The 14809-nt window shown below is 36.4% G+C and overlaps 1 protein-coding gene across 4 annotated transcripts in view; it reads right to left on the bottom strand.

Moving 5' to 3' along the window:
- Positions 1-1268: 1268 nt before the first annotated feature.
- The window catches only part of LOC127977519 (kin of IRRE-like protein 3), a 192255-nt gene continuing 178714 nt past the window's right edge, over positions 1269-14809 (bottom strand). For 2 of the 4 annotated variants that reach the window (XM_052582407.1, XM_052582408.1), the window contains exons 12-16: positions 13181-13288; positions 11617-11700; positions 10426-10535; positions 9697-9783; positions 1269-6779 (exon numbers count right to left, since the gene is read on the bottom strand). In XM_052582407.1, the coding sequence (XP_052438367.1) occupies positions 6312-6779; positions 9697-9783; positions 10426-10535; positions 11617-11700; positions 13181-13288 (857 nt within the window). In that variant the 3' untranslated portion in view covers positions 1269-6311. The remainder of the gene's footprint in view (positions 6780-9696; positions 9784-10425; positions 10536-11616; positions 11701-13180; positions 13289-14809) is intronic. The other 2 variants (XM_052582409.1, XM_052582410.1) reach the window with 1 other exon arrangement.

Genomic DNA, 14809 nt, shown 5'->3' with positions numbered 1-14809 from the left:
TGCACTTTCAGACTCACAGAAATGCAAATAGGCCAGAGGTATTTGTAAATGTATTACATGCAAAAATCAGATTAAATCAGTAACTGTAATCTGATTACAAGAATTTCAGAACATTCATAATCATTAATTGTAATACTCCATCTCCGTTTTCTGGAAAGAAATGAATACATAAATGACTCTAAACCAAAACCATTTCATATAAAATCAAAATCTACTTTAAGTACTTTTCTCATCTGTATTATGCTAATGAGCCGTCTTCTAAAAGCATTTTAAACCCATAACTGCTGGTTGCATTACTCAGCCAAGCTCATATTAACCATCACTCCATGTCAACAGGATGAGCAGAGAGTAAAACTACAGAAGATTAATTTGTCCATCTGTCCAAATACTTACCAGGCTACATGACAGAATCAAAGCCAAAATCTGGACATTAATGTTGATGGTGATGCAGGAAGCATTGCAATGCATGAACCATTTAAAAAAAATAGTTCATTAAAACAAATTAAAATGTATTGAGAATTCACACTCAGGCCATCTAAGATGTAGATTATTTTATATCTTTATGGGAAGGGATTTGGAGAAATGTTCCCCTGAATTGGTGCCATCAAAATGAGAGCCCAAACGGCTGATAAAAACAAGTAAACCACACCACTCCTGTCCAACAATTAACATCTGTTGAAGTAAAAAGATTTCAAACAAATAGGCGTATTTAACGTAAAACTGTTGCTTCCCACTAAAATACAGAAGAAAGTTGTCTATTCTTTCTCCAGTGAAAATTGTCACCTTGACTGAATGAGGAGAGAAATATAAACAAATATATTGGTGTATTTACATTGTGAGACTATGGACTTTCTCACTGGAAGACACGTAATAACCATAGATTACACATAAAATTAAAAAGCCTGAATTATATATATATATGTATACAAAAAAAGTAAACTTTTTACAGATTTGTTTGATGTATTGCTCTTATCTGTACAATCAAAACTGAAAGTGTATTTTAAATTATTTTTGGGGTTATCAGGAGATTCTTTAAGGGAATATGTAAAATATATCTGCACTAATATGCCTTTAAAGTCAACTAACTCAAAGTAACGTGTGACAATTTTCTGCAATGAAATGCACTTAGAAATGAAGGCGGCATGGGAAGTTTTACTTGTTAAATATAGATTGGCTCTTTCATTTATATAGACTTTGAGGCACTTTGATACCCTCACATGCACACACACAGACACATTGGTTTAAATAAAGACATCAAGACAACACTCTTTTTGCAATGATTTTCAATTTTCTTTCAGAAATATACAGAGCCAAAGCATCATAAGATCACGGACCATTACAGGTAAAGTACATCTTGTTAATGCTTTTACTGATAGAGAGAGTCACTGTGAGAAAATAGTGGTTAACCTTCTTCCATAACCCCGGTACATTACAGTATAATAACTTCAGAACTGCTGGATTGATTTTCCCGACCTCTGTGCACACACCATGTTTCTTACGGCAGTAGCATGTTACTTGAAAACTAACAAGTTGTTGTTTTTTGGAAACAAAAATACAAATAAAAATCTAACAAAGAGAGTGCTCGGGACATGTAGAAAAGATACGAATGATACGAACCATTCAGAAAGAGCTGCCCATCATTGTACATCATGATATATTCCGCTCACCTACATTCTGATTGTTTTACAGAGAACAATTCACCAATGCAATTCGTACAGAAATTATTACACAATAATATGCCAATACAGCCTCGAATGTAACCATCCTCAAACAAAACTTACTCAGGGATCATTATAATGGAGGGGTCTATATAAAACGGTATCACGAGGGAGGGGAATTCCTAACATTTCATCAGCCAGTAGCCCGCCTGGCTGTCCTGAAATGTCAGGGGAGAAATGTAAAAGCCATAAATGTGGTCTGCTGTCTGCGGCTGGCAATGACCCTGGCCCGTCATCCAGAGTGGTATTTGTTCAACTGTTTGCTTTGGTTGTAAGTGTATGACCATCCGGTGAAGCGGGCAAGACTTGCGTTCCAGTGGGAGAAGGGATTGAATCTCACCAGGGCTGGGCGATAAGAAAAGTACACAGGCTACAAAAGAGTACGCAGAGCTACTCAAACAGAACAACAGCCCAAATCCAATATTTGCTTACAGACGCCATGCTCATTCTAGCACATAGCGGCTTCTGTACATGAATGGTGAACTGTTTTGAGGGATTTTTCAGTCTTTTGCCATGTTTTAAGACCGTATCGACTAGTCCATATGGTATAATTTGTTATTGCATATGTTCATGTCAAATAATACATATCCATATGGCTGTATTAGCATTTTAAAGTGGAAGTTAATGCAGCAGCAGAAGGAACGGTACAATAACTGCCCTTGATTCAGTTCATGTCAGGAGAATTTTCATATGCGTTTTTTTGTATTCGTCATCCTTTCCTATCCTTTTTATTTTATTATCATTTAGTACATTTTTTGGTCCCACTTTATATTAGGTGGCCTTAACTACTATGTACTTACATAAAAAAATAAGTACAATGTACTTATTGTGTTCATACTGTATTGTAAAACACTTTTGCTGCTATTGAGGTGGGATAGGGGTAAGGTTAGGGAGAGGGTTGTGTAGGTATGGGTAAGTTTAAGGGTGTGTTAAGGTGTAAAGTATGGGTCAATAGTGTAATTATAAATGTAATTACAGAAATTAAATACAGATGTGATTACATGTAGTTTTTTTTTTAATATAAGTACAATGTAAAAACATGTATGCACACAATAAGTATATTGTACTAAATCATTAATCAAAATGTAAGTACATAGTAGTTAAGGCCACTTAATATAAAGTGGGTCCAATTTTTTTATAACGGATGAAAGTTTTGGAGGCAGTGTGTAAGCGTGATTGACACAATGTATATATATTTTTTAACATGCTAAAATTCCGGACTTTCTGTGCAATTTAAAGCAGAAGTGTATATTTTTTGTGCAACCAGCATCACCAAACAGAATTGCAAAAATGAATTCTCATTTTTCCCTAATCTATTATTACACAAACTAACAGGAAGCCACGCCCTCAATCGAATGCCATTGGTTGAGCCATTGTTGCTATGTGTGGATTTTCAAACAAACAGAGAATTTTTTCTTTTTTTTTTTTCTTTTTATGGTTTACAAATGGCTTACTTGTTGTCTCTCCTTACATGTTGTCTCTCCTTATTAAACTACAGTGCAGGATAAAGTATTCACACTTCGGCTCCTGCATTTAAAACTGATAATACTATGAAATGAGAATTATGATTTGGCATTTTCCATATTTACAGGGCACCCACAAATATCTTCAATATTGAGCCTATTTCTTGTTATGCTCGGCTTTAAGGTATTTCTTCTCCCTCGCAAATAGCCTTTTCTGGTCAGTCTCAGTAAAATGATTTCTCCAGTAATCACAAAATGGTCAAAAGGTGTAGAAACCCCGGATCTATATTCAGTGCACGCTGCAAGCTGGATTGCTGTGTGTTGGAATACAGAATGACAGGCCAAGGTACTGTAAGAAACATATGGACATTTAATTTGAAACACTTCTCTGCCTATGGCTATAGCATTGGCTATGCTGAAAGAGGAAAAAAAATATCAAATATAAAGTGATCGTTTGTACAGCATCAATGGTGCAGTTTGCTTTCTGCACTTTATGAATCAAACTGACTAAAGAACAAAGCAAAATAACTGCAAATTTACACAGAGAGCATGAGGGATTTATATACAGTGTAGTGAGGACTGAGCTGCATTATCAGCACTGAAACAGGCCTTTTCGTGTTTAAGCCCCACAATGGGCACCAATCCATTTGTAAAATTAGACTCATCCAACAGCACTCATGTATGAAACCCATTGAAATGCCACAAATATAATCATACGTAAAGTGCTTACAGAGCCGACTGACTCAGCGGCGTCACACCTTGCAGTGTTTCTTGTTTTCGGGTTAAAGGGAGGGATTGTCAGGTCGGTACAAATCACAAATCTTCCTCTGGGTTAAAACCAAGATCTTTGCGGTTCAAGTGGGAGATGCCACAGCTCCTCCCCCTTGTTTATTTAAGGGATCGCGTCTGGTCATATTTATCTTTATGAGCAAGGAAGAATGGGTGATGACTTGAAGAGGAGATAAAAGAGGAGTGAAGTTTTGGAAGCTTTGATAAGCAAAATACACTGATAGCTTTCACACCCTGTCTGTTTGTGCAGTAACAGGGCAGGACTGGAGGGGTTAGTCAATTAAATGTAGGTTCAGAGTGTCATCTAACCCGGGTAAACTTTGGAAGCGAAAAAGGGTGTCGGTATCACCGGATGCAAGCAGAGTTTGTACTCGTACTGGGATGAGCCTGAACCTTGTTATAAAGGGTCAGTGGCAATTTTATACAATTATGCCACTTAAATGTAACACCACATAGATAATGGCTGTACTCTAGTCTAGCACTAGAAACATGTTGCTATAATTGAGACTTTTTTTTTTTTTTTTTGGCAGTCTGACTATTTCTCTTCAGGATAGTGATAACCAAAATGCAGAATGAATTGGGAAATAGAGCAGATGATTTCCCAATTCTTTTGGCAAAGCACGTGGGCCAGCACCATTGGAACTGTGGCTTAAGCTAAAGTCTCTTGCGAAGAGTCCTGGAAGAGTTATAATTTCAGAACAGCTGGAAATATGTCTGTCTTGAGCTATTCTTGTCAAAGGTTTTGTCACTATATTTGGTCTCTAGTTTCCAGCTTTTCATACACCACGGCACTGGCTTTTGTGTATTTTGTGTCTTTCTACATGTCATACGAAGCTTGATTGTTGTTAGCTTGATTCCAGCACACTGATTCAGGTCGAAGAGTGGTTTTACTTTACAAGTGTCGAGTCTAGAAGTGCTTGAGTTATCAGTAGTGTCATGAATTGCAATTTCAGTTCTGTAGACTAAAACATTGAAAAAAAAGGGAAAATAAAACAACATACATTTACATTAAGCATGAATGCCCACACTCCATTCAAAAAACATGTACACAAATTACTCACTTATAACAGTGAGAGTAATCAATGCTCTACAGTCCAACGCCAACCACATGAACAGTAGACAGATTCAATCTGGAGCAAAAAGCGAACTACTCGGATCGTGATTTACAGTGTTTTCACTGTTAACAAAATGTGTGCTCTGCAAGAAACAAGCAGCTTGAAAAGATCTCTAGAACATGTGTAACAAGCACAGATGTTTTTTTTTTTATGAATCAAAAGGAATATTTTTTTTTTTGTGTCAAAATTCGACTTCTCACAACAGGACGAGTGTATTTTTAAAATTCAAACACATCGTTTCCGACCATTGGTGCATTATTCACACCAACCCAAATCAACCCTTTTTGGAAATAAGAGTTTTTTAAAAAAAAGTGAAAATCCCTCTTACAACCACAAATGTCTACACGCCTTAAATAGTCTTACTCAAGGCAAGCAGATTACATCATTCTCCTAGATCCCAGTGCGAGTCCAATTAATTTTAAAACCATGTTGTTAAAACACTAAAAATAAAGAATTTTCAGAAAGAAAGAACAACAAAGTACACAAATATATCCCATCTCTGCATGGTAAACCGACAGCTCAGAGCCACATCTCACATTTGTATGTCAGACAAACCTTTGTCAGAAGGGCCAGAATCCAAAGATTCTGACAGACATTAGTTGTTAATTCAGTTCATACATTTTTTGTCCAAATTATATATATATATATATATAATTTGTTTAGCTAGCTGTGGTAGAGGCATTGAGAAGTCTTACATACAACTTTAACAGTTGTGCTTTAATGTACAAGAGCAACCGAGCATTGTTCTCTAGTGGTGCAGAGGAGTGAATGGACTACAGAGTTATGAAGTGTAGCCTTCATCAACTGTCTTCAAAGAGTTCATTTGAGCAATGCTGCTATGCTTTCTTTGAGGAGGACATTCCGAGCCATTTCAAAGTCACTACAACAAGGACACTAGTTCTATTCAGAGGTTCCTTTTACGTTGGCAAGTAACATCACTGTGGCACACTGTTTTTGGCCCAGATTTTTAGAGCATTTGGAAGGACCAAGACAAGGTTCTGAAACTGGTAAGGCTTTTCAGAGCTGTAAATAAGATCTGGACAATTGAGGAAATCCACATAAATCAAAGAAATCTTAAAAGCAACAGAAGTGGAGGATAAAATGAAACTGGCGTGCTATATGTGCTTGAAGTGGTTCCTGATTCTCATCTGGGGGGTGGGGGGGGTTCAATCCCCTTTGGCCAATCCTAGCACTGGATTCCTCTGTCTTCTGTCCATCTCCTGCAGTCAGACGTGGGTCTGCATGCGTTTCTGCAGTGGCCGCGTGAGGTCTGAGTTCTGGGATGATGACTGAGAGTAATGGGACGAGGAGGAGGCTGAAGCCTTGCTGTCTTTGTCGAACTGCACGTAGCCGTCCTGCTTGCTGTAACTGCTGACGCTGCTGTCGCACTGTGTGTCCAGGAAAGAGCTGGAATCGCTCAACGATCCTCGCTGGAATTCTCGCTCGCAAAGCTCGATGGAACTGCTGCCCATGCCCAGCACGAACCGCTGGCTGTAGTCATACAGACGGTTGGGTCCGGCACCCAATGTAGAGTAGATGTTGGTGAAAGACATTCCAGTGGGAACCCGCTGCTTGCCGGTGGTGGCTGTGGCAGGGTCTCGGCGGAGCTCTGCAGTCTGGTTTCCGGCCAGCGTGGTTGGGGTGCCATGATGCTCCTTAAAGGTGTTCACGCTGTAGTATCCATTTGTTGGGTCCTTTGAGAAACAATGCGTTAACAAACAATGTCAATGTGCGCAAAGAGTCAAACATCATAACACTAATATCATGAAAAAAAAAAAAAATGGTGGTAAAGGGCTTTCAAAATGACAGCGAAGCAACCAAAACCAGTAAACGTAGCCTTCGTGTTAAAACCGCACCTGAAGAACTTCACTAGTCATTTGAAGTGAATAAGAACCCTTCATCAAAGTTGTCCTAAAACCAAAACAATACCTGTTCTTGTCACAGGACAACTTTGATGAACTTTTCTGATGTTACTTTTAAATGTGTCTACTATAGTTTGCGATCATCAGTAATAGACAGCATATAAATTAAAACTGCATAATGTTACAAAGTAAAATGTTGATCCAGGAAGTGGTATATGTTGTGCAAGCTTTAGAGGTGTTTAAAGAAACAATTTACTGGTTTCTGCTTTGATAATCCTCATACAGCAAAATATACTGGAGGCCATCAAATCTTAGTGAAAATCATAAACTATTAAGTACTAGAGCTTTTCACGGCACACTTTCAGAGTTACTACAAAACCCTTCACCTTCCCCAGCTCCACCTGTGTAGATCTGCTATGGGTTATTATATAAATATATATATATATATATATATATATATATATATATATATATATATATATATATATATATATATATATATACAGGCTATCTGTGCATCGGGCCAACCACAATTCACTTTAAAGAGCTGTCGATATCAGAACCATTGACCATGAGCTCAATGTTAGACAAATAAGCATCAAAGCAACACAGCATCTTCCAATTGGAGTACATGGATCTGCTGCCATGCAGTTACATGGTAATGAGTGCTAGAAACCAGATGCACAAAGAGTTGGTAACCTCCAGCAATTCAGTCACTGTCAGTGAGAACGCCCCTTTAACCATGGGATCATAGGTTAATCAAACTATAATTATGATAGTTATTCTTTAAGTTCACATTTAAATTAGCTAAATTTGTATCTGAACACTTAAAATACTCTGATCAGTGCAAATGTGTAAAGGCTAATTATAATTGCTAATAAGGCTTTCATTCATTTTGTTAAAATAAAAAGGGCTTTGGCTGAACAAAAATATAAGTATCCATCGTCTAAGTAATTTCCTGCCATAAACTACAAACACTCATTACAAAATCTTAACAGAGCATGAATTTGCTAATGCATAAGTGCTGAAAATGAAAACAATTGCGTTTTAAAAAAATATTTTATTTAAAAACCTTCTTTTTTGTTAATTTCTTGTTACACCGTATCCAAAAAATAATACATATGTACTTTGCATGGACAAGCTATTTAATTCCAATATATTTGGGCTATTAGTGTGTAATAGTGTTTTTTTTTTAAGCACTTAACACATTCCTTCAGTTACACATTAAAACTGCTTCATTTCGTGACGTGTGATTTCTAAAGTGTTAGAGTCTCTGCAAAGGCAGCAATTCACACACATATTAGACCCCTGACAGAGCTCTTGTTTGAGTAAATGACTGAGAAACACTTACTTAATGGCTTTTTTATTTTTAAGTCAAGCCTAGATTGGGTGTTTAACGAAGTTAAAATATAATCAGTAAATGTGTCAAGAAATTGAATTATCATTGCAGCTCAATGAAGATGAAATATTAATTATGAGAGAAGAACTTTATTTGTACATGAACAAGGAAATCATCACATACACATCAGCTATTACTATTACTATTGCTATTATTATTATAGAATCTGAAGAACCACTATTAAGAACTTTTTATTTAATGGAAAGGTTCCAATAGACAATTTACTCACCCTCAAGCCATCCTAGGTGTATGTGAATTTTTTTTTTTGCTTTCAGACAACACAATGTGAGTTATATACAGTATACATACAATAATAATAATAATAATAATAATAATAATAATAATAATAATAATATTAATAATAATAATAATAATAATAATAATAATAATAATAATAATAATAATAGTTATAAAATGTCCTGCCACTTTTTATAATGAAAGTGATATTTTGAAGTCAAATAAAGTGCATCCATCTATCATAAAAATTGGCCCACACGACTGCGGAGGGTTAATAAAGGTCTTCTGAAGTGAATCGATGTGTTTGTTTAGGAAAAAAAAAATCCATATTTACAACTGTTATCTCTAGTTTCCGTTAACTGTCGTTTGCTGATTTATGAGAGAGTGGCATTCCAGCGGATGACGAATGCTCGTATGCCCGATATCATAAGCTCCTCCTTTTGTACTTCTAATCTGTGAATTCAAATCGTGTTTTGCCATGTCCTTAGCACTTATGCATCCGTCACTTCTCACCGGAGTTTACACTTTACACCTACGTCCTACATCACCCACTGGAACAGCAATCTCTTATGAACACGTGTACAATAGTTAGTGGAAGCAAGAGATTGCGGTATGAAAAGTTTTAAATATGGATATATGTCTTACAAAAATGGATTGATTTACTTCAGAAGGCCTCTATTAACCCCCCGGACACATGGAGTACTTTTTATGATGGATGGATGCTTCAAAATCTTGACCAAAGTTCACTGCCATTACAAAACATGGAAGATCCAATAAATATTTTTGTTTGTTTTTTAATTTAACTGTGACTGTATTTGTCTAAAAGACGAAAGTCATATACACCTAGGATGGCTTGAGTGTGAGTAAATCATGGGGTAATTTTCATTTTTTGGAACTATCCTTTTATTTTGTTCTTATGTCAGTTACTCTGTAGAATATCTAAAGTGAACTAAAAATGTGTGTTCCTAACATGTTATCGAAAAAAATGAAACAAAATCACTATTAGATTGACAGTTCTATACAAATATACATTGAAGATGTTTAGTGGCGTGTCATATATCAAACAACCCCTCTCTTTCTTATAGCATTTCCTTCAAACCCATAGAGACATACCTTGATGTGCTGATACTCCTTCTCCTCTTCCTGAAGTACTTCAAGTTGCTTCAGAACGGACTCCTGCTGAAACTCTCCCTGTTCAATCTGTGTTAAACAACAGACCCATTCACACGTTAGAATCTGGGTTACTCTCACTGTGTGAGTTTCGGTGCTCCAAAATGTTTCAAGATATTCCAGAAGGAAAGCTACTTCAACTGGGGCAATCTCCTGTGATTTTATTTATTTATTTATTTTTAACAAAAGATTTGCAATTCAACGGCATCTTCATGAGTTGTCCTCTTACTTTTTGTCTAAAGTCTTGTTATACATCCTGAACCCAAATAGAACTCTGATTCCAGGCCCAGAAAGGCTTGTGTGACAATGAGTGAAATTGAATGAGTGAAAAGAAGTTCACCCTAGGCTCCAGGAGAAAAGGACCACTTGATCATTGGCATCACTATGGTTACATCTATGCCCATGTCGTCTCCGGAAATACAGGCTGGGGGCTAAATATAGGCATGCAGGCCAGCGGGGTTCTCACGCTTATGCTGCATTATTCATGGGTTTGACGTTAGAAGAGGCGAGGGAGATAGGCTCTATTAGTGTTGGGGTGGGGATGATTAGCATTCATTAGCTACGGATGTGACAGGGACTAGCATAATGAACTAGCTTGTTGATTTTGGGGTACTAATGGAGCAATGGCGAGTGGGATGTTTATGGCTTTCTTCCTTCAGAAGTGTGACTCACCATGAGCTGTTTCATGGCGGAGTGATCCTCGTTTTCTCGGGCTGCGTTGTGATCTTTGTGTACGATTTCCACTCGAATGTCGTTCTTGGCTGATACCACTCCTTTGAGGTCTGCGAGGAAAGTGACAAGTGTTATCCTAGTGTCATCGAATATAATGTACTTGGTGTGAACTATTAAAATAAATAAAATTGCTATTTACTCCATGCCACTTCACATTGCTTTAATCAGTGAAAACGAATGCTGCCTTCAAGTCATGAGATCAGCACACATAAATGAGTCCCAGCTTTTCTGTCAGTAACGATTCATACAGTAATGATTCATACATTTATCATTTTAAGAATTAACCTATAATATCCCTAATGCATTTGATAAGGTCTCTAAGTTATCAATATGTTCAAAACTTAATGCCTTTTGCCCTCTGATTGATCTTTTTGCTGTTAAATCTTTACTGATTTTTACAGAGTCAATATAAAAATAAATATAAATTACATTATTAGTTATATTTCAAGATGAAATGATAGACAGATGCATGTTAGGTTTACTTTATAATCCCTTTTTAATAGAAAAGTCATAAGGCTACTAATTATCAAATATGATCAATAAAGTTTTCTGAGGAATGTTAATTTGTTCATCTCGTTTAAATGTCATCTTCCTGAGACGATATCGGGAGAAATAAAGTGGCCATTTATATTTATATTTATAATAATCTGTTGTGATGTTATAAAGATCTTTGATACAGTTTTTAAGTCTTTACATAATTATATGGTTTTATAACAATATACTTTTTATATCAATGCTGTTATATAAACAAACAAACAGACAAATAAATACTTTCTAAAAAGCTTGGGTGGAGGGGGGAAAGAAAAACTGTGGTCACACATAAATATTAACATTACTTAAATATCAATCATACACCTTTTTATTCAAAAATAGTTCCTGAATTTAAATGGTATGAAATATAAAAATTGTCAATTTATTTTGCAACTAAAATCACGTTCCATTATAATTACAACACCCAAACGTCCACAACTTTGAGTAGGAAATTCCCACAAGGACTTGAAGGCAGCATAACACCACAGACCTAAGATAAGAGGAACCCTAGAGGAACCACAGAGAAGCACACAGCTCATTTGGACGCATTGAAGAACAGTGTTTACAGATAATTTGTGACGGTCAGGTAACAGGGCTTACTTTCTGTCTTAATTTTGCTTGCAAGTTCTCTCTGCTGAGCACAGATGGAGGTGGGCAGTGTAGGCATGACCAGGTGAGCGTCTTCTGTGGCATACAACAACAACATGCTCAACCCAATGCCACCAACAATCAGAAATTGCAAGCTCATTGTTCACTGTCTGACGCTAACCTGTACATGGATGAGCTGTTTTCTCTTTTGATCATGACAGAGGATGGTTGCGGTAAAAAGAAAACAAATAAGAAACACAGAGATAAGGTTTGGCGGCATGACAAAAGTCTTAGTAGTAGCTCTGGTTAAAAAAAATTAATAAATAATAATAATAATAATAATATTTTTAGGCACACAAGAAAAAAAGTCTGAATTTTACTGCCACATTAAAAAAAGGAGAATAGAAACGTTCATTATACAATTCATGAATGCATGGTTAATGTTTAAAGAATAAAGTCAAAATTATGAGAATAGTTTTTATTCATGTAATAAATGCACTAAAAATCAGCTATTAATCCAATCAATCAGCTTAATCCAATTAATGAAACAAGTTGCAATATTTCTTCTGTAGATCAGTGTAAACAACAGTTAAATCTGACCAATTAGCTTAGGGTGTCCATACATACATGTCTAAACTGCTTAGAATGTCTGGGTTTTTGCTTCGTTTTCTGATTGACTCTGTCATACATTATATGTACTTGCGTATTTGCATTGTTTTGATGTTCTCCGTATATCCTGCCTTCTCACATGCCATGATTGGTCTATTATGAATACAATGCCTGCAGACTATTGGTCAAGCAACTTTTCATTCATTACCTTCAGCAGATATGACCACAAAGCCAAAACCCAGACATTTGTGACCCTGGAGCACAAAAATTGTCTTAAGTCACTGGGGTATAATTTTAGCAATAGCAAAAATACATTGTATGGGTCAAAATTATTGATTTTCTTTTATGCCAAAAATCATTAGTCCATTAAGTAGAGACCATGTTTCATGAAGTTATTTTGTATATTTTCTACTGTAAAAATATAAAAATGTAATTTTTGATTAGGAATACGCATTGCTAAGAACTTTATATGGACAACTTTTCTCAGTATTTCGATTTTTTTTTTTTTTTTTTTTTTTTGCACCATCAGATTCCAGATTTTCAAATAGTTGTATCTCAGTCAAATATTGTCCTATCTTAACAAAAACCATGCATCAATGGGAAGCTTGTTTATTCAACAATTTCGGAAAATTGACACTAAAGACGTTCACGTATGGTCATTCTAAATTAACTACAATTATATAAACACAATGCAGCAAAGCAAAAGACATCGGAAAACAGATAGAGTTTTCTACTGTAGGATTTTCAGCAGCATTGCAGACATACAGTATGATGCATCTCTTCTCTAAACCATCATGCCGCCCAACCCTACACAAACACTCAACGGAAAGGAAGATATAGAAATAAAGGCTCGGTTTCTGTGAAGTGACATGAACACCCTAACACCCTGCTCTTTGTCTGACTGAGGAGCACTTAGCGTTCTCTGGTGATGGACATGCAGGAACACGATGGGCTGAGAGGTACATACTTCTCTGAGAGCGCGTACAGCAGAACGCGCCGATGGTTCCCATGAGGACGATGAAAGCAACGAAAGCGCCAACTGCCACGCCGATGATCACAGCAACAGGGAGAGAACCTGTTGGAAAACAAAACAGAGCCTTCTACAATAACACAGCATGGGCAGGACGGGTAAATCCAGCAAACAAGCGCTCAAACACAGACCCGAACATATTTCCAGACTCGCACTTTTATGGAGTCAAAAGCTGTATCAAGGAGATTTTCTCACCTTCAAGATGTCTATCCAAAAGAACTTGCACAGGCAATTAACACCACCATCACCTTCTAGCAAAACCTCAGGTACCTTCACTTAAATCTGACAATTTGCAGTTATGCCAATTATCGCATACGTTTTAGTGCATGACACGCACATAACATGTCTTGTGTGTGCATGAACTGAACCCTGCATCATTAACAGAATCTGATAGGACGTGGGTTTAATGTGGATTCCAACAATCCCAGGAGTGTTTTGAGGAGCTGTGGCTTTAGGTTAATTAGAGCCAGCTCAACTGTTTTATATGTGCTCTTGTTGGTATATTTAAACCAAAAGATGGAGGCCAGAATTTACGGCCAAATGATAATGAGAGGCTGAGTCTGACAAAAAGCTGTACCTACACAAAGTTAATTGCTGGCTCCCAGCACATACTAAGCATTACGACCTCTGCGTATTCACAGTTTATGCCTGATTATTGTCTGAATTATAGTATGCAGTTCTCATAAACCCAGAAATATATATTGTTTTAATTAAAGGAACAGAGTTTCCCAAAATATGTTTGTCACACAAAGATACTGTTTGGCTTTAGAAGTCTTCAGAAAAGTCTAGGGTAACCATATGTGACCCTGGACCACAAAACCGTATGGTTTGTTAGAATCTGACAATATGCAGAAAAAAAATTGAAAATCTGGAATCTGAGGGTGCAAAAAAAATGTAAAAACCGGGACAATTGCCTTTAAAATTGTCCAATATTAAGTATTTAGCAATGCTTATTACCAATCAAAAATGTAGTTTTGATATATTTATTTTAGAGAATTTGCATGGTATTTACTTAATATCCTAATGATTTTTTGTATAAAAGAAAATTATATAATTTTGTCCCATACAATGTATTTCTGCCTACAAACACACCCGTGCAACTTTAGACTGGTTTGGTGCTCCAGGGTCTCATATCATATGTCCATTTTTTATTTTTTATTTATTTTTTTGAGCTGGGCTAAAATGTCCAGGTTTTGGCTTTGTTTTATTATCGATGTTCTTTAGAATACTAATGCATTATACGTATGTACTGCACTTGTTTGTTTGCATTGCTTTTACCATTACCTGTAGATCCCGCCTTTTTACATGACACGATTGGTCGAAAATGTGCAAAGACTGAACGCTATTGGTCAAACTACCTTTCAGTCTTTTCCTTCAGCATAGCAATTTAATCTAATAAAGCCAAAACCTCTGATATATTTGGACATTTTAAAATCTGTGAGGACATGTCAGGGGAAAAAGGTGTGTTTAGTCACCCCAGAACAGCTGTGTTTGTAATATATATTTATGCATCTTGCATCTTTAAGCTTGAACACTTTAGTCCCCATTCATTGTAATTTCATGGAA

The sequence above is a fragment of the Carassius gibelio genome, chromosome B18, assembly GCF_023724105.1.
Source record: "Carassius gibelio isolate Cgi1373 ecotype wild population from Czech Republic chromosome B18, carGib1.2-hapl.c, whole genome shotgun sequence".
NCBI classification, from domain to species: Eukaryota; Metazoa; Chordata; class Actinopteri; order Cypriniformes; family Cyprinidae; genus Carassius; species Carassius gibelio.
This window is presented reverse-complemented; position numbering and strand designations above follow the sequence as displayed.